The sequence below is a fragment of the Amblyomma mixtum genome, chromosome 6 (genome assembly GCF_055824585.1).
Source record: "Amblyomma mixtum isolate Tamu chromosome 6, ASM5582458v1, whole genome shotgun sequence".
In the NCBI taxonomy this organism is placed as follows: domain Eukaryota; kingdom Metazoa; phylum Arthropoda; class Arachnida; order Ixodida; family Ixodidae; genus Amblyomma; species Amblyomma mixtum.
In genome coordinates, this window is record NC_143017.1 from 54,363,521 (window position 1) to 54,383,477 (window position 19,957).

The 19,957-nt window shown below is 44.7% G+C and overlaps 1 protein-coding gene across 6 annotated transcripts in view; it reads left to right on the plus strand.

Moving 5' to 3' along the window:
- The window catches only part of tau (microtubule-associated protein tau), a 74,056-nt gene extending 61,499 nt beyond the window's left edge, over positions 1 to 12,557 (plus strand). Inside the window, exons 7-9 of one of the 6 annotated variants that reach the window (XR_016283487.1) lie at positions 45 to 239; positions 7,209 to 9,751; positions 12,132 to 12,557. Coding sequence is in view for 1 of the 6 variants with exons in the window: in XM_089547970.1 (XP_089404096.1) it covers positions 45 to 239; positions 7,209 to 7,382 (369 nt within the window). In the remaining 5 variants the exon portion in view is untranslated. Of the gene's footprint in view, positions 1 to 44; positions 240 to 7,208 lie in introns of all 6 variants that reach the window. The other 5 variants (XR_016283488.1, XR_016283490.1, XR_016283489.1 and 2 more) reach the window with 5 other exon arrangements.
- The last annotated feature ends 7,400 nt before the right edge of the window (positions 12,558 to 19,957 follow it).

Sequence of the window (19,957 nt, forward strand, 5' to 3'; positions counted from 1 at the left end):
ACACGCATGATGTGACGAACTAGCGTGTGCTTGGTCCCTCGCAGGTGGAGACCCAGAAGCTGGACTTTAAGGACAAAGCAGCCCCCAAGGTGGGCTCCATGGACAACGTCAAGCACAAAGCGGGCGGCGGCAATGTAAAGATCTTGTCCGAGAAGCTCGAGTTCAAGGAAAGGGCAGCTTCGAAGATTGGCTCCTTACCAGCCTCGGACGCCGGGAGCACACGAGGCTCGGAATCGCTAGTGCGTGAACTTTTTCTCTGCACGCGCTTACTGCCGCGTCTTCGATGCATGCTCACCAAAAGACGGCACATTCACATAGTGTTCTGCCCGGTTACTCCTTCGTGCTCACTTCTTAGTGCACACATCAACGTAGACCGAGTTCAAGCCTCTTAACGGAGCTCAACGTTTCAGTTTCATCTGCGCATCGGTCGCCTTGCTTCTGTCTAGTCCAGTCATATCCACTATGCTTCTCAGCGTGCTCTTGGGAACGAAATCGTTCGGCACGAGGAGAGGATGCGTGGTTCGCCGCTTTTGCGCTACCTTTCAGTGTTTGGGCCAAGCGAGCGCACCGTGGATTTAAACTAGGAAAATGACGCCTGTGGATTTAAATGGTCATGCCTTCACCAGTAGGCTGTGCCACAAAGTGCAGTGGAAAGGAAGTCTAACGTAAGCCGGACTGGTATAGAACATATTTTCTCCCGGCGGTTCTCGCGTTATCGTTATCACACCCAAACAGCTTAGCGCAGTGGTAATCAGGAGAGCGGGAGCGCTAAGAACAAGTTCCGGCTACACGTAAACATGACAAATGCAAGCTTAACCCTGTAATGGCCAGACAATGAAAGCTGCGGACAAAACTTGTGAGCGTCAACATTTCATTGTTCCTCGTGCCTGCATGTGTGGTGGCTGCCACCTATTAGTTGACTCGTGGTGCTCTCTGAGCTGACTCCTAGAGGTGGAATGTTGTCAATAAAGGGATTTAGAGTTTTGTTCCCGAGCGGGTGTGGTCGCTGCCTTGCTCTCGGTGGTATGACCACTTACGAACGCCTACTCGACAACATGCAGAATATGTTAAAAGCTGGTACATTTGCGAGGGAACGTGTAGTTGCTTACTAAGATTTATTCAATTGGAGTAATTTTTGAACATCTAGGAATTACGCTGCCTTACACACATACTCGGGCACATGCAATTAATAAATAAAAAAATTTTAAATAACCCCACTACCTGCAAGTGCAGCAGCATAGCGCATTTATATTTTGTGAACTTTCGAGGCTCGGGTATATAAGCTCTTGGAATGAACAATCTTCGATAAGGCCTACTCCATCTTTGGTAGCTCAAACACTGACTTCGGTTTGATAAATGTGTCGGTAAATGCGGCTTGTGCAGTACTGTGATTTAACAGATTGCAATCCTGGCCTAATCGTAAAGTAATGATAATTTAACAGCTGCATCATACGTTATATATTCGTCGGACATTACAGTTAACAACCAAACATACATAGTTTTATGAAGGTTGTTTGCCGAAGGGGTGAGTGGTTCGTGTTTAATGAACAGTAGTAAAAGATCTGCATGACGACGATGTTACTGGCTTATGCATGTCAAGCCACGACGCTTGTAGCATAGCTAGAGTCTAGAGTCGCGTGTAGCTGTCGGTCGACAGGTCTCGAAGCTTAGCGAAATAGACGAAGCAAAGTGATCAGCAAAGGCACGAAGGAAGCTATTGGCATTTCTATCAGTGGTTCTGTCGATTAGCACACTTTTTATCGGATTCACGGAGTAGTCGGCTAAATTCTCGGAGCGAAACACGATGACATTGCACGTATAGAGAGCACCTTTTATGACTCTTACATATCATGCCTCATGTAGTATAGTTTTGGAGGCTGGTTCACAGTTGATTAGCCACTCAATTCTTCTACGAGAGCAAAACATTTCGAGCCGGCAATAAGAGGTACTAACTGCCTAAGTCTGAGTTAAGTTCAGACCGTAATTCTATTGCGGTCTGCACTTTCTTTTGGCAGTTTGGCTGCCTGACTCCGAAAGAAGCTTGGAGCTAGACTTCTGATGAGATTATGCTGGAATATGATTGCCTGGGTTCATTTTCTGCTAGCGGCTGCTAACCTGAATGACGCTTAAACAGTGCACTTCAGAGAAACGTAGAAGAAGCCTCCAGTAATGCCGTCTTTCAAATGACACATGTTTTGTTTTCTTGTTTTTTCTTCGACTGTCCTAAATGAGTTCGCGAATTAATGAAATTGGCCAGTGACTCTTTTGAAAGGCGCTCGCTTAATGATCACCGCGCAGCATGACCCATCTCCAGCCGGTGTGAGCGCACTTCAGTGGCCCTAAGTTCATGCGCCTATGACGTTTTGTGCTGTTCGTTTACAGCATGGAGAAAAAGCGGCATTGAGCATAAAAGAGCCGTAGTTAAAACATCCACCGTGGGCTTGCTTGTTACGTAGTTAAATTTAACTTACTTGCCGGATTGATTGCGGTATTAAATTTTCTTTCAAGTGATTTACATAAGCAAGCGCAAAGTCTAATCCCACCTCCTTGAAACAGCTGCCGCAAATACTAACCGAGTTTTATAAGCCGCCGCGGTGCCTCAGTGGTCATGACGCTCGGCTGCTGACCCGAAACACGTGGGTTCGATCCCGGCCGCGGCGCTCGAATTTCGATGGAGGCGAAATTCTGGAGGCCCGTGTGCTGTGCGATGTCAGTGAACGTTAAAGAACCCCAGGTGGTTGAAATTTCCGGAGCCCTTCAATGCGGCGTCCCTCAGAGCTTGAGTCGCTTTGGGGCGCTAAACCCCCTTAACCATAAACCATCACCTAGTTTTATGCTCTAGTCATCCCAAGTGTAGGGTAGCCAACTGGGCATCGCCTGGTTAACCTCCCTGCCTTTCCGTCCTTTTCTCTCTCTCTCATAGATGTACTGTTCTTCATTTATCTGGTCTCATTCGTGACGCTTTGTAAGGCTTTGAAAGTGAACGCTTGGCAGTCAGATACCAGCCAGTTTTGTTCGTTGGCGTTGAAGGAAAAAAATAAAATAGCGACTGGGAATACGCATTCTCGGGCTGTCAAATGCGACCAGGGAGCATTAACCAGAAAACTATATGCAGATCAGGGTAAAATCTATGTTTCTTCGTTTTATTTTAGAGCTACCAGGAGAATGAAGGCCACAACAGAACTTTAAATGAAGACAGAAACGTGATAACATATTTAGTCTGATGATGCCAGCTCCAAGAGTAAGATCCCGTAGTGAGTGAAGATAGCATCCTGGTCTTATTGGCTTCCGGCACTGAAGTAGCCCTGTACTCGTACAGGGCATCACAGTATTTTGAGAGCGGGCTCCGACTGCGTCTGCACTCAGACTCATATTATTTGAAAATAAACTTACGCCAGTGACACCTGACCGGGCATCGAAATAGAAAGTAATGTTGGCACCCGAATGAGTAAAATTTAAGTGTTGCGTCTTGATGGGCCCGCGCCAGCTGCGGCTCTAACAACGTCTGCGAATTCTAAATATAGAATAAATGGGAAAATTCTCACAGGGACTAGCACGCCCTCTGTAGGCAGTAATATTAAAGCCGAAAATAAGGATACAAAGTCAGATCTGGGGACATTTTATTACGTCAAGTGTCCTTGTTAACTAATAAGTGCTAAACATAGGTTTTTAACATGATTGACAACACGGCCACATTGTCGGCGTCCAATAGCGATATTGTCAGATCAGTAGCAGACACGCGGTAGTAATGGCGCCCTGCTGAATAACTGCTTCCGTTTTCGTTTCTTCCAGCCAGTCCGTTCAGACCGTGTCTAATCCGACATCGTGGCCAACGACAACAGCGTACAGGCAACGGAGTTTTGCGCTAGAACTGTCCTTTCGCGCGCGCACTCCCAGATAACCGCGAAGGACTGGTTCACGGAAACAGCATTAGTTAGCGCGCCTATTACATTGATTCACTTGTTACCAGCAGCACAGGATCGTACATATGGGGTGGAGTCCAGATGCCTGCGTTTCAACTTTGCGTAACGCATATCTAATCTATTGATCTATTGAAATCCTTTCAGTCCCAATGTCGTGAATTCGCAGCATATCAAATGCACGCAGTGTAGTAAGTAATACACTTGAGATTACGTGCCTACTCTTGTGTGAATACGTTCCTTACAGCCAGTTCTTTTCGGTTGAAATGTATGACGCCGCTGTCAGGAAGATCTGTGAAGAAAAAAGGAGCACGCATGCGCGGTTTGTTACATGACTGCGCATGTCCCATTTTGTCAGGATTGTGGGAGGAAAAAATAAAGAAAAATTTGTTACATTCGCGACATTACGTACCTGCGGCTTTTTGTAACTGTTCAAGAATATATATTTAAACTCAATACCCTGAAGGACATCAGAGTTTCTCCTGATACATAGTATACACCACAAGCTGTCAGCACACCAACTGGCTAAAACGAGCGTGTTTCGCGAAATAGTATAGCCACAACTGTTGCAAGGAGCACAGACTTGAACAAGAGCAGTGAAGGGGAAAGCTTCAATCTGCTGTCCAACGGACACCTTGAAAACTGCCGTATAAAGAAAAAACTGCCGTATAAACGAAAAAAAAGCTTCTCAGCTAAACTTGATAAGGAAGCGAGATTATAAAGCATAATTTTATTGATTAGATAAAATCTCAGATGCGCTTATGTTCCTCTTCCGAATATTGAATCTTCCTGTGAATTTGCAGCACTTATTCTTTACATCTTTAACGATCTTTATTGCTTTACCTCATACATGCGTTCATATCGGCTAGGAACTGCCGATCCGTGCACTCGTGAAGAAAACTGATTAATTTAAACCAAGTTCACGCCAGCGCTGTGCGAAGTTTTGCGTCTTGCATGTGCAATTAGAGCAGTTAGCTCAGTACATTTGCATGACTGTATGCTCCAAATGGTGTAACGGAGCTGGAGCGCATGGCAGCATATGCGTGCTCGTCACCGCGTGTGATGGACAACATCCTAAGTAACTACGTTGCCATGCGAATTGCTTGTATAAAGGTAATTTAAATTCATCAGAGCTTAGCGGCCTTTAACTGCGCAGTTACGCAACCACGTTACGTCGCGCTAAGTTTAACGCATTTAGAAGATGGGGCACGTTTGTCTCCATATGAGCAAAAACAGTGCTATGAACTGCATAGGAACGTAAAAACGCTCTACTAAAACGTTTTATGTCATGTTCAAGCTCTTTGTTAGTGAGCTCCATCATCACGTGGTTGCTTACGAGGTTGTGAATTGTGCGTGATATGATGCTCAGAAGATTTTACGATTAGTATACTTCGTCTGGGCGAGTAGGTTCATTCTTAAGAGTACGTACTTGTGCACGTACAAACGCAGAACATATGTATGCGTACTGTGCATTGTAATATGTGGTCCTCTTTGGTCAGTGTCTGCACGCAAGTATGTATTTTAGAAAAAAATATAATTTGCCAGCATGGCTGTTTGCCTCCTGCTACAAGTAACAGCGCTGGTGTAAGTAATTAAGGTGGCAGTTTGGGCTTGTTAGTAACGCATGTAAAAAAAAATTAGCGCAGGAACAGAACAGGGACAAGCAAGGACACACACGAGTGCTCGTGCGTGTCTTTTTTTGTCCCTGTTCTGTTCCTGCGCTAACTTTGTTTGGTCTAAGCAAGTCCTTGTTTTTACAGCAGTAGATAGATAGCGAGTTTTTTTCGCGAGCAAGCGACGCCGTCATTCGCACGGTATTATGCCCTTAAGGGATACTGAACCAAACTTTGGAGCTGCTCTTTTACATGTAAACAAGAGCTTGACTGCTAAAATTGATAAACGCGACAAGCATTTTAGCGAAAAAGGCGGATAACACTTTTTTTTTTGCGATTTATCGCCGTATCGTTGCACCTGGCGGCCGCCTGTGGAAGCTGCGACTAGACGTCATTACACCCGCGCGCCCACCGTTCCCGCAGAAGCACGATTGCCATCGCGTCGGCCGTTCGTCGTCTCTTTGTCGTCTGCTCACGGCGTACACAGATATGTCAAGATGCTAATCGATGCTGTCTACATACCATAACCGTATGCACGCTTACGTATGCTAAATGCAGCTATTTTTTCCGGACCTTACGCCATTTCTAACATTCTCACATTTAAAACAGAAGCCCGACGATGTTCAGACTAGTGGCGCCATGTAGTGGTTAAGAAGGGAACCATTGTTGTCAACAAACCGAACCCCCTCTTAGCCTAAAGGGGGCAGAATCGTCACTCTAAATAAAAAAATAAAGCAAATTTATTACTCGTACGTTTTCTTATGGGCGATAGGAGACGAAGCGAAAGACCGGTGGCCCATTTATGGCCATTCAACGCGCTGAAGAAGGCAGTAACAACGACGAAACCAGTCCGAAGCAAGGCTAGAGCAAGGCTTCATGCGTCGAAGGGCGCCGCCATATTTGTCGCCGCGGGAGGGTGCCATGACGTCACGCTCTTCACCTCGCGCCGGCCGGGAGAGCTTGGCGCGCGCTCATGAAACATCGAAAATAAAACCATCCGCTGAATATTATGTGAAGTGACGAATAAATTTCGGTCTAATCACATTCCGAGAATCTATTTTCAGCGTTTTTGTTCAATTCGAAGATTTTCGTCAACCTGTTGGCCAATTATCCGTTGACCTGTTGGCCACTTATCCGTGTTCTCCATTCTCCATAAGCGTCAAGAATTTGGTGCTGTGTAGTGTGCGCTCTATTCGGTTAGGTAATCCAGGTGGAGTTCCTATACGGGGCCGCCTCCAATGCATTTTTATAACCCATTAGAGAAACACAGTACGAAACTTTTGGGTCCTCCTGTACTATAATGGGACTTGTGGCAGCAGGAGGAATCGTTGTAGTAACGACAGCGCCTTCTGTAGTATTGTGCATCCGCCAGTCTCAACGACTGAACTGTGTTGCGACTACAGCAGCCGCACAATATACAGACAACACTGTTGTTACGTAACTCGAGAACACACACAAAATGTTTGCAATAATCTGGGTCTGACTCTTTCAGCGTTTTCGACTGGTAACGGTAGGTGAGGGGTGGTAAGATTTTTCACATCGTTTCTTTTTCGCCGCAGAGGAGGGGAAATGTTTAACAGTTACCTACTCTTGGATAAATGCTAGTTATTTTGAGTAATATCTACCTACACACACGCTCCTCGAGTGACCCGTTCCTTGCATCTCTCGACCGCAGAGTCCCACAAACCTGACCAGTCCCCAGCCGCCGCAGTCGCAGCAGAGCCAGGAAGACGAAGTGGCGGCCGCCAACGGCCACGACGAGTCGGACGTCTCGCCCACCAAGGAGGACGAGGCGCCACCCAGCGGCGTGCCCGCCTCGGCGCCACCACCAGAGGTGGCCCAGTGTTGATCGGCCGCGCCGCAGAGGAGTCGACAGCTCGTGCGGAAAATGCTCGCGGCCCCCGAAACTGGGCGCGCTTCTATCTGCCTCATTGTTTCGCGAGAAGCCGTTTTCTGCTTTCCTTTTCCACCTGGCAGCACTGTTGGACTGCGGTCCTTGTTACGCATTCTAGGTTGAGGAGGAGCACATTATGTGTATGCGCGAGAAATGAAGCAGCGTACAGTGAAGTGTGAAATGTTATGCATGTTCAGTAACACTTGGCTTTTCGAGAAGTGAAGGGAGTGGATCTGCGGGCGCACTCTTTTTTGATATCAAAGCGGTGACAGCTTAGAAGACTGATGCCACATTAGCTGTGAGGTGCGTGCTGCTGAAACCCTCATGTCTAATGGTTCGGATGCGTAGAAGTGTTACTGCCATGGATCTAGGAACAACTGATTATTCTGTACGAGTTCCGACTGAGAAGTGCTAACAAGGCATCCTGAATGGACAACTTTAGCGTCAGCATGCATGAATTGGTAGAGCTGAGAGCCAGTACCGTTTCAGCCCAGCCGCGATACGAGGTTCAGTTCCCGGATGAAGTATTGAGCTCTAGTGCAGGTTCGCCGCTGTGTAGTGTTAGCAAACTGTGCGCGGCCACAGCAATGAAGTACTGGAGTAAGGGAGACACTTCTTGACTTATCATGGTGGTGGTTCTGGGAAAATTGCTACATGAATGCAAGAGGAAGAAAGGCGGGATGACATAATTAAACACATGGGCTAAACCAGAATAGGCAGCTTACGTTCAAACTTTAGGGAGAACGCCGAATACCGACGCCCGTGGCTGACTGATACGTTCTGAGAATTGTTTACCTGGACCGGAGAGGAAAAAATGAAAAATGTTCTTCACTTACATTGAAACTGAATAAGTGAGCCTGTTGGGCGTTCATAATGAAACTGAAGACGTGCAGTTCATTATCTTGACGTTCGGGCCTGTCAGGCCTGCAGATCTGCTCGAGCTGAAGAACCGGGTTATTCGGCAGCTGCTGGCATTCACATTTCTGGCTCCGTACTCTGCGCACTCTGGGTTAAATGGGTAACGCACAGAGAATAGGTATGTCACCAGCAGACACTAAGCGAAAAGAGTGAACATCTTGAGGTGGAACAATGAAACAGGCAGAAGACAGCCTAGCTTGTGTGGCTGCGAGCATTTCCGAGTAAAGCGACCGGATACAGACAGACAAGCGCCACTCTATTTAACAAAGTACGCCTTCTCTCCATTTACCGTGAGTCGAATATGTGGTACTAATTTATTCGTCTTTCTATAGGGAAATACACACTTCGTGTTCCATGCATGTCACGGACTCCACCGATCCCCGTTTGACCCTACCCTCCAGCATGGTTTAAACATGGTCTTTATGCTCTTTACCTCAAAAAGTTGTTCCTGGTTCGCCTGAGCCTCCTGCGGACAGTCTTTACCAGGTGTGGCAGGTTGAATAGGCGTTTAGCTGACGGAAAAATTACACGTTATTTCTGCCTAATTTATTTGGTTTAGAACCAGCTTTGTATTTAAACTAGGCTGTGACAAAGGCGCGTCCGCACCTTAAAATAAGCAACACGCCAATTGCGAGCAGCTATAAAATTTTAATCACTTCCTGCCAGCAGTGTGTCATCAAGAGAAGTGGTCGTTTCCAGCACCCGAACTTGGGTAATTTTCAAGACATGCGCTCTCGGTTCTTCGTATTACTTAACAAGACCATTACAGCTCCAGGTGTACGTTGGCATGACCGGTTACTTCTGACGGTGCATACAGGTTAACGTGTCGTTTCCTCCCCAAAACGCCTTCCCGACCGTTCCCTTTCCCTCAACTTGTGTGTAACTGTGACGTAGGAAGTCTATACCGAAATACCATAGTCACAGAGACGTGTCTCTAGGGGGACGGCAAACCCATCGCTGCCGCTGCGAGGCGCTGCAGTCGCGACAGCCACGAAGGAGAGTCGGTGTGTCCGCGTGTCGTCGACGCATCATCCCGTACAATAGCGAGAGTTTTGTGTCACGTTATCGCCATATATGTGTATAAATATCTAGGACTCGGGACGCAAAGATGCAGCACAAGTTGTCTCGTTTTCTTCCGTCTTTCTTTTCTCGAAGAGCACTACTATACCGTAAAAGTTGTTGTACTGTGACTGCCTTCTATGATAGCTTATCGGTACTCGCTTACGCGCCCCCGTTGTTTATCCAGGGTTCAAGAACCGCTGCGAAGCCGCTTTGTTTCCAGCGACCTGCCAGCGCGGCAACCCCGACCCCGTAGCATTTCGTCGTCGCGTTGGACGCATCGAAAGGTTCGCTGGTTCAAACCCCTCGGGAAATGAGGCGCGAGGAGTGCTCGCTTGTTTACAGTGGTAAGCGATACTTTTCGATGAGATCGGCTGCAAATGCGATCGGTCGCTTCATGGCTGATGCACGTTTGCGAAAAGAGTGCCTGTAAGTCTAGCTGACCGCTGTGGCTTGCTCTGTAACGGACTTGCTAGGGATTTTTTGAGGCTTAGGAGGCTGCGTAAGCGTCTCTAGGAAACACGTGAAAGTATAGGCCGTTGGTTACCAACTTTGCACGGAACGTGCTGTTCAAACTTTTTTATTGAGCTGCGGTTTTCTTAGGTGTGATATAATAAGATTCTTTTGCAGCTACCCTCTATCTTCTAAACGCCCTCTTGCGAGGGAGCATGCTGAACTGCTTAGATATCCTTTTTTTCTTTCCCCCTATTCCAGACACTGTTAATTTCAAACACAGCGTGAGTCGCAGGGAGCTTTTTCGTTCGTTTCGGTAGTAAACTATGCTGGCTGTAGCGTGTAACGTCGATACATTTGACCACTGGCGGAATATCGTCCGTCAGTCTCCTACGAACGCATGAACATTACAAAAGTGTTTCTTGTACACCAAACATGTAGCCTTGCACTGTAACCCTCACGTAAAACATGTGGCGACACCAAGCAGCGAATTGTCGTGGATGGACATGCACCTTTAGTCTCTCTTTCGCGCACGCGAAAAACGCGCAATAATCGCGATTCTTAGCAAAGGACGGAGGCTGTTCTCGGTGTTTTGTCCACTCCTGGCGCCAATTCACGCCGCACCGTTCCTGTCACACGCCTATTTAGTTCCGCCTAAACGGCGCTGTCCCGCTACATCTGACTCATTAATAGGCCATCAGGGAATCAATTCTTGATGCCATATGTCACTGAGCCTTGTATATCGAGAGCTCCGTGGATCTGCTTGTATATACATACATGAACAGCCGGAAACATTTTTCTAGGACATGCAAGCCTGAAATCTCAGTCTGAGATAACTGAAGAACGTTTTTCTCTCCCTTCTGGACAATATTCCAAGCGACTTAGGTCACAATCCCAAGCGCGCCTGGCTGCTTCGATGCTGCCTAAATTGTCTGTAAGCGTCTCGTAGGTGTAACGTGCGTCGCTTTTCCTGTTGAACTGCGCCTTCCTCCTTTGGCGCTTTACTAAGGTGCGAAGCTTTGTCCTTCTATTTGTTTGTGTCAAATGTTTGTGAAATGCAGAGTCGTCGGTGATCTCTTCTGAGTGGAGCTCCCGCTGATGAGGCGTCGGTGTTTTAAGGAACAAGCTACATTCCTTTGGCCAATTATTTACAGATGTGGGCTTTGAGAAACAGTTGCCATGTTTAGCAATCTTATGAACGATCCTGTGATGCTGCGAAGTCAACTGAACGATCGCAATGGCAGAAGAAAAAACGCGAATTCCATCAAGCAAACTGAACTTGATTTTGAATATTGCCCCGTTCTGGCTTATTGCGTGTATAACGAGTCTAATAGCAAAAAAAGATATGCCGCGCTATAGGATGCCTGATTTTACAGACTTCTTTTTTTCTTAACTAGCAGGTAAGAGAGAGAGTTTTCTATGTATGTCTTATAATTTGCAAAACATAACTGTCGCCGCATTAAAACAATAAAGATTTCTCAGGGCAGTATTCAAAATGCTCTTTGCATGATGGATTTCTTGTTGTCGCTTTTTTCTCTCATTAAAAAAAAGAGGCTGCGGACTTCTATGGTACGGGCTTTATGACGTGTGGAGCAGCAGAAAAAGTAATATATATTCAAATAAAAGCACATACACATACACACACTATACATAACATATAGAGCCTGTTCTCGGCTGAGTACATGTGCCATTTTGTACCGAATTTTTTATAATAATCGTGCACAAAGCACATAGCCTGCTTCCCTTCCGTTATATTTTGGACACGGCAGTACTGTTGTCAACAGAGGTTTGTTCATTAATGTATAGCTTAATTTATTTCATAGTAAACATGCTTGAGGGTAATATGCACTTTATTGAGGTTATCGATTATCTTGCTAGCAATGACATGCAACTAGCTAGATTCCCGAAACAACACAGCTGATCTGCTTTTTCCGTAGTAAAACGAAGTATGTATTTGCTGTACCAATGGCATCCATGAACCATGTTTTCCTTCTTTTACTTAGACTTTTTGCATTTGGAGGCGGCTTAGGGAAGAACTTGTTGCATACAGTATTGCTGTCTCTGTATATTATGATTTTTTTTTTGACAGTCCTTTAAAGTAGCTTCAAAATAGTGGCAGGCACACTGCGCTTATTTCCAGCGAGAAAAAAGATATTAAAAACACTATTAAAGAAGCCCTGCTTCTTTTTTTTTTGCTGTACCGGGTGTTTGCTTTATTGTAAAATGATAATTGTTTCATTTTCGTGTGTGAGTGTCCCCCCTGTCTTTTTACAGAGAATTCAGCTTGATAATGAGAAGTGGAAAAGAGCAAAGACTGCCAGGACACACCAAAGCGTGGAATACAAAGAGAACAAGTATCAGGTCGAAGCCGCGTGACATGACCTAACAGAAGCGAAACGACATCATCCCAGCTTCCCACATCACCCTAGTAGCGTGCCCGTAGCTATGATAATGAAAACAGTAATGCGAGCTTTGATTTCTACAACTATTCGTTGTCTTGTTCGCTAGCCGGCTGTCCCCGCACTTTGAATTGCTGCTCAGGATTTCCCTTAACGATCAGATAGTTGTTGAATTCGAACTCATGCTATGCATCATTCGCCAAATTGAACGTGTTGATACACCACCACTCTGCCTGCTTCTAAACAAGAACTGTATTTTGTAGGCCCAATAAACCATAGGAATCAAGCGACCACTGCGAAACCGGTGTGAGTGCCTTGTCATTGTTCACGCATGCGCAGGTCGCCGAGTGAAGCTGCAGTAGCTTGCGCCTTAACTAAAAATTGACAGACGCTCAGCTTGGTTAAGTCCGGAAATTGCGAAAGCAACTTCATCCGTTTCTTCAGCCCGCCGTCGTTTCCTAGCTTGGGCGAATCGTTGCAGCCTTGCCTTGTGCATGTCGGATAACATGGCCTGGCTAAACGCACAGCGTGGTTACGCCGGGACGACTGCAACGAGCCGGGTCGGAGCCCGATATATCTTCGTCTGGCGTGACGTCATCATAGCGAGCGCCTCCTCACGGCATCGGCGCGCAGCTGCTGCTCGGCGCACCGTGGTTACGCTGGGACGACCGCGACGAGACGAGTTGGGGCTCTGTCTCTCTCCGTCTGGAGTGACGTCACAGCGGAGGTCATGCTAAAGGTCAAACGTGGTTACACCGCCAGGATGACGCTGAAGGGCTCAAACTGCGAGCAGTATTGCTTTCGCAATAAAAATTCAGCACTGTTTTTTTTTGTTTACCAGAGAAGGACTTTGCGTAGGCTGTGGACGCTAGGTCCGACAGAACTTTGTTCTGGTGTCAACACGACATCATGTGGAGACTATAAAGGAAAAAAGAATACGTGAAATTCACACGTCGCACTCTTTCGAACACGTAAGTACACGCTGCCTTCACCTCGTAGATTAAACGCGCACATCGTCAACTGTACGGATGCTGTCACCAGTTGGTGCATGAGTTTTAGTATTTTCGATCCATGCATGCGTCTTTTTGACTGTAGATTAGCTGAAATTGCGGAAGGAAAAATGCACCCAGAAAGCTTTGTTTGTTTCAAACTGCCTCAAACCTGTGATATAAGGGCATGATTACAGTTGCTACCGCCTCGCCAGGTGGTGTGTGTTATGGGTGAAGGGAAGAGAGGGAAATGCCCGTCTGCATTTTGTAAAGCTGGTGAGAGATGTAGAGGGCTCCTGAAACTGCTGCTGAACAAGACTACTATGTCGCCCGAATGTGTTACCAACTTTTTTAAAATTTAAGTGCGTTAAATGTTAAGAAGGATAATTCCTTTTTAGTGCCTACATAAGAGTAACCTAAAAATGAAATTGACGACAAACTTTGCTTTTGATAGACAAAGTATTTAGCCCCAACTTTCATTCTGTGATGGAGACTGGATGACGTAGGACCTCAGATAGAAATTGCGGATCTCTACCGCATGCTATGGGCGTGCCAGAAAAACGAGGGCATACTCCCATCCCTTCCTCAATCCCTCATTAGTTGGAGGCTCCTCTGCTCAACGTAGGCCCTGAGGGCTAGAAATGGCTCGCAAACAGGGCCGCTTTAGCAGCTCCTATCGACTGAATCCTGAAATAGGGTCTTCAACCACGGATTCATATTCAGTTTGGTCAAAAAACGTTTTCAACGACAACAAAAATAGCTGCCCACAAACGGGAAAAAAAAACGTGGCCAAACCTGGTTTACTTAATAGCGCACAAGCTCAAGAAATGTGGACACAGTCTTCTAGTTTGTGTAGCTGCCACCGTGTGCCGAGTGGCGCTGAGCAGTGCAAATAACTGTGGGAACTTTAAATCAGAATCAGAATATATTTATTGAACATCATGGCGATGTTGGGTGCACCGGCAAAAAGCCAGTGGCAAGGTTTAACGAGGCCGGCGCACCCTACAGAAGCTTGGCAGTGATACACTTGTTCACGTTAACAAAACAAACGAAAGAAACAATACGAGGGCACTTTCAGAGAAAAAGAAAAAAACGTACAAACACACAAGCCATATAACAGTTGTTGGCATTATTTAGCTATACATTTATAAGGATTTCTTATTTAATAAATGTGGGAGAGTGAAGTTCAGCATTTGATACCCGTAATTTGTGCGGGTCTTAGGTACAAACCAATTCAAAACTGTTCGAGTAGAGTATTTAGACTCATTGTATTTCAGTCCAGACAGCTGTAACATAAAGCAATTGTTTTTAACAACACTTGTTTCATACCGTCTTAAGAGCAACGTTTCATACAACTGGGGAAGGGGGGTGATGCCTAGTGCCTGAAATATCGGGCCACTATGCTCTAGTCGCGGTGCATTCACAATGCTACGAACAGCTTTTTTTTGAATAAGGTGCAAACGATTAATGTTGGTAAAAGACGTAGTGCCCCAGACCAAAAAGCAATAGTTAAGAACAGAAGAAAAAAGTGCGTTATACAGCATTTGCTTAATACGCTTCGGCATAAAGTACCTTAGTCGACATAAAATACCGACAACCTTGGACTGTTTGTTTATTACCATTTCGACATGATCATTCCATAATAAGTTCTCATGAAAAATCACACCTAAACTTTTGATGACTGGAACAATCTGGATGAGTGACGAGCCCAATCTTAAAGAAAGTGGCGATTCGTTAATAGGCTTACTGCGAGGTCTGAAGAGCACAGCTTTGTTTTCTGGGTGTTAATGCTTAACAAATTGCATTTAGACCATTCTAAAAGCGAGTGTAGACAATGTGATGCTTGTTGCTGAAGATCTTGTAAATGTGAGGCTCTAAAAAATAAAGTGGTGTCATCTGCGTAAATAATGAAAGTTGGCAGCTTACTAATGCAGACGACGTCATTAACATAAAGGAGGAATAGGAGTGGTCCCAAGATACTGCCTTGCGGAACGCCTGAAGTGATATGCCTAAAATCTTAGGAGTCATTGTGTATGTTTACCTGTTGTACTCGAGAACCTAAATAAGACTGAATTATTTGAAGAAACTTTCCGCGAAAACCATAGTGCTCGAGCTTAGCTATCATTATTCTGTGATTCATGCGGTCAAATGCTTTGGAAAAATCAATGAAAATGCCAAGAGTGAGAAGTTTCTGTTCAAAGGACTCTAAGATTAGTTCTTTCTGAGTTAGAAGCGCGGTTTCCGTCGAAAAGTGTTTTCTGAAACCATGCTGACTGGGCGTTATTATGTTATGTTTGTCACAGAAACCAGATATTCGTCTAAACAGGATTTTTTCAAAACACTTTGAAAAAACAGGACGAATGGATATTGGTCGATAATTTGACAGAATGTTTTTGTCTCCGCCTTTATGTATAACCATGACTCTGGCAATCTGCATTCTTTTGGGGAATACTGCATGTTCAATGCAACAATTAAAAATATATTCTAACACTGGGCTAATTACATCGGCTACATACTTTACTGGGGAAATTCTGAAACCATCAATGTCAAGTGCCTTGCTGTTGCGTAAAGCCAAGAGGCAATTTTTAATTTCAATAGCATCTGTTGGCGATAGGAATGCACTGGAAACAATCCGTTCGTCAAGACACTTCACATCCGTGAGATCGTCATTCCCATCCGCCTGAGACAAAATGATTATTAAAATTATCTGCTAGCTTTTTCCCACTCACTGTTTCATTATCAACAAAAAGTTCAATTACATCAGTGGCAGCAGAACCTCGGTTTAAAATTCTTTTAATGTTTTGCCACACAAGATCGCTCCTTTTTAGTAAGTCTTGGTTGAATAGTTTTTCCATGTACTGTTTTTTTGCCTGACGAAGAGTAGACGTAACTTGGTTTCGATATGTTTTAAATCGTACAAGGTCATCGGGTAACTTTGTTTGAATGAAGCGGTTGTAAAGGTGCGTCTTCTTTTTTATCATTTTAAGGCATTCTGCAGTTATCCATGGTTTTCTGGCTTTTCGAGGTCTTTTGAAAGTGGCAAAATGAAAGCTTTGCTCATATATAGTCCTGAATATGGCGATGAAGGCATTGTAGGCATCCTCTGGAGCATTTTTCTTTCGCACAACGTTCCAGTCAACATTTAATTTTGCAAGTGCGCCTCGAAAGAAATTCAGTGTTTCATTATTAATGCGCCGGTATTCTATCGCAGAAGGTACGCATTGTTTCCTAGATGTTTCATACTCAACAATCAGGTATATTGGAAGATGGTCACTGATATGGACATTAATTATTCCTGATTTAAGATGATGACCTGGAGGATTAGTAAAAAACACATCAATTGACGTTGCAGCCTGTAATCGTGTTGGTTCATTTATGACGTTAATAAAACCGTTGCATTGCGGTATAGACTCAACTTCTAGTTTGTTAGCAGAATGTGAAAGAAAATCTATGTTAATGTCTCCACCTAATACTAGGTTAAGGTTGTTATCTGAGACCCATTGGAGATATTCATCAAGAAAGCAAGCAAACTTTGAGAAATTGCTTTTAGGAGGCCGGTATATAACAGAGAAGACATTTTTACCACTTTGTAAGGACAGTACTTCGTAGTCATCATGAATTTGAGTGAAATCTCCGCTGCATCTCATTGGTTTTCTATGGCCGACGAAAATAGCTAGCGTGAATGCAAGAACTATTTACCCGCTCAGATTTGGCAGCAGGGAGAAAGAGTCGGCCATGATAGTCGCCGTGTTTAAGCAGAATCTCTCAGGACTTGTTAGGTTTCTCAGAATTAAAAGTTTTAAAAATATCACCTCTGAGCGGAGTTCGCTACTAAGGCCAACAGATGACTCTAGTTGCTGATGCGCAGGGAGCTGGACATAGCTTACACCCAGGCAAAATTTCTAGGGCGTTATGAAACATTCGTCGTAAATCGGCGTTAATGACAGAAATTAGATATTCTACCAGTTGACTAACACTAAATCGTGGACGAGACAGGCGATACAGGCATTGCGACGAAGAACTCTATAATAAGTAGGCCTCGGACAGGAACTCAAGCATGGCCAAGATGCGCATTAGTGTTATGCCATAACAAAGAGAAAAACTAGGTAAGTGACAGTATTTATCACTTAAGTGATAAATACTGTCAATGACAACTAATTAGTTGTCATTGACAGTGATTAAACTTCCCATCATGTCTGATGCTAAAGGAAGACCAAAAACACTCTCACATATGTTCACGAGTAGCCCAGAGCTATTCTGGATCATTTATTAGCCAATAAAGCCTGTCGTGTAGCCAATAGCCCAACGCAGCTGCCTGAAGCCACTTTTGAGAATTACTACACGCGACAATCGTTACTTTTCAAAGCTATCAGATTATAATACTACCCAAGCTTAAGCGTCATTAATTAGCAGTTAATTATTATTTAGTCATTAATCAGTAATTAGATATTAATTCGTAATTTGTCATTACTTAGTAATTAGTCATTAGACAGTCAAAGTGCCCCCGGAATTTTTGTCTAAGCTATGAGAGTGGAACCCTGACCGAAGTCCCAAATTTTAAGCATCACTTGACTCCCTATCAGCGTACTTCCTTTTCACAAACATTACCTGCCAACCTTGAGATGCTGGACAATCGCAGGATGGACGCACCGTAAAGGCAAATAAAGAAGCAAAAAGTATTAAACACGAGCAGGAGCAGGATGTCGAAACTGTGTCGCCGGCTTTACTTGTCACAACTGCTGCGGAACAGTTCTCCGTTCTTTAGAAACTTTGCAGAATGTTGCTCTCCGCTATAGCAGGCATTGCTTGTAGCTTTACCTTCTTAGAGGTTGCAGGCATACCGGAAGGACGGAGTACCAGGCAGTGAGTACATTTTTGTCTCGCTTATCTTCGTAACTTCAACAACGTTTTATAACGGCATGACCATGGTTTAGATTATAGATAACCCACGAGGCAGGACTGAAACCTCAGAGTTTCTAATAAACTGCCACGATAAGCGTCGGCGCCGAGGTACTTGCCCCCAACCAACTGAAACACTCTAATGACAAACTCTGCCAGCATTCAGCGGAGAAACCCTTTCCGACGCTACGTACCTTACTGCGCACATACCGAGCTTGCACGCTTTTCGGAATGTGTGCGACAGCTAGCAGTGATTTCTTTGTTAAGACGAATTCGGCGATCCTGCGTTTTTTATGATTGCTAGCAATTTCAGTAAATTTCCTCGAAGGAGTGAGCCTGGCAGCATGGCGTTCGACGTTTTCATGAAGGGAGATTTTTTTCACGCGTAATAATGTCTTTGATTTCTGGGTTTCCAGAGTCATGTGCATCTTAAGGTTAGTAATCTCACATTCCATCGAGTGTCTAATCTTAAAAATCGTGTGGTTTCGGCATAAAATTTTTAAGCATTGTGAGGCACCGAACAAGTGATGAGCACGCCTGTAAAACGCTACCATTTACAGCTTTGAAGTTCACAACTAGCTGGCTTTCTTGAGAAGTAAAGCAACACGTCAAATGAAAAGTTTTTCTTCAAACTGATGTGTTTAGCAGCGTGTGAAAAGAATGATGGCTGCTTCTGGCCGTGGAGAAGAGGCGTGTTTTTTTTATATTGTACTCGCCAATGTAGTAAACGATAGCGAATACTTGGTCAATAAGGTTTTGCCTAACTTTAGCCTCCATGGCTGTAAAAATGTTGGCAAGCGATCCACATTTGTTCTAGTGTGTGGTTGCCTGTTGAGGAACTGTCTTCTTCAGTGTGACTGGCTTTAATAACGTGCACACTTAAAGCATCTATGCTGCTCACAGCATTTTACAACAGTTGACCACGGCCAGCTCACCTTAACCATTTTTATAATCTCAGCCCTAATCTCTGCCCTCAGCCCAACCACAGGCGCCTGTCCGTTGTCTCCTCGTCTCTTTTTGTCCTTGTGAAATTATTTGCGCCTAGGTGGTTTTTCCAAGTTTCAACGGAATTTCCTACTTCCACTTCAAACTTTGTTGGAGCATCCTTCTTAATGTGGAGTAACTGAGCAGTACTTGGGAAATAACATTCTTCATATAAACCTTTTCAAAAGTCTGAAAGCAGGGACTTCATCTCCGCTCTTCGTGATGAAAATTATGGTAGCATCATCCATAACCACCCTTCGCAGCATGATGAACTACTGCCCCGACAACCGGATCGTACGAAAGAAAAAATCACTCAAAGTGGCACTGTATTCTATTTCTCAAGCAATATTTCGTATCACACACGCCAAGACGCCAAAAGTTTGAAAATTGTAAAAAGCGCACATCAGTTTTTATTTAATTCCAAGGTGAAATTACCTCATTGGACATTAGGGACAAGCGATATTTCGACGCAGCCACCAATCATAACCACTAGAGCATGCTTACGCCGATCATCATATCAAAAGAGAGTGTTCTTGGCTCAGCGGGAAGCAGGATGTTCTTGCGGGCCAGTTGGCACATTTCAACAAAAGGTACGACTGCGCGAATAAGAGACGGCAGGAGGCAGAAACGAAAATGACACCAGGGACGCAGTGGAATTCCATAGCGAGTTTGAATCATGCTTTAACACGATGCTATCTCGGCATTTTCTTTTCAGCAATGCATTGGTATCAAAAAATTTCTGGAAGAAAGAAAAGTTAGTTGGGAAAGAAACCAAGGCCTCTGCAGACAAGTTGTACAGGCTGCCATACTTGGATAAAATCTTCGAAGA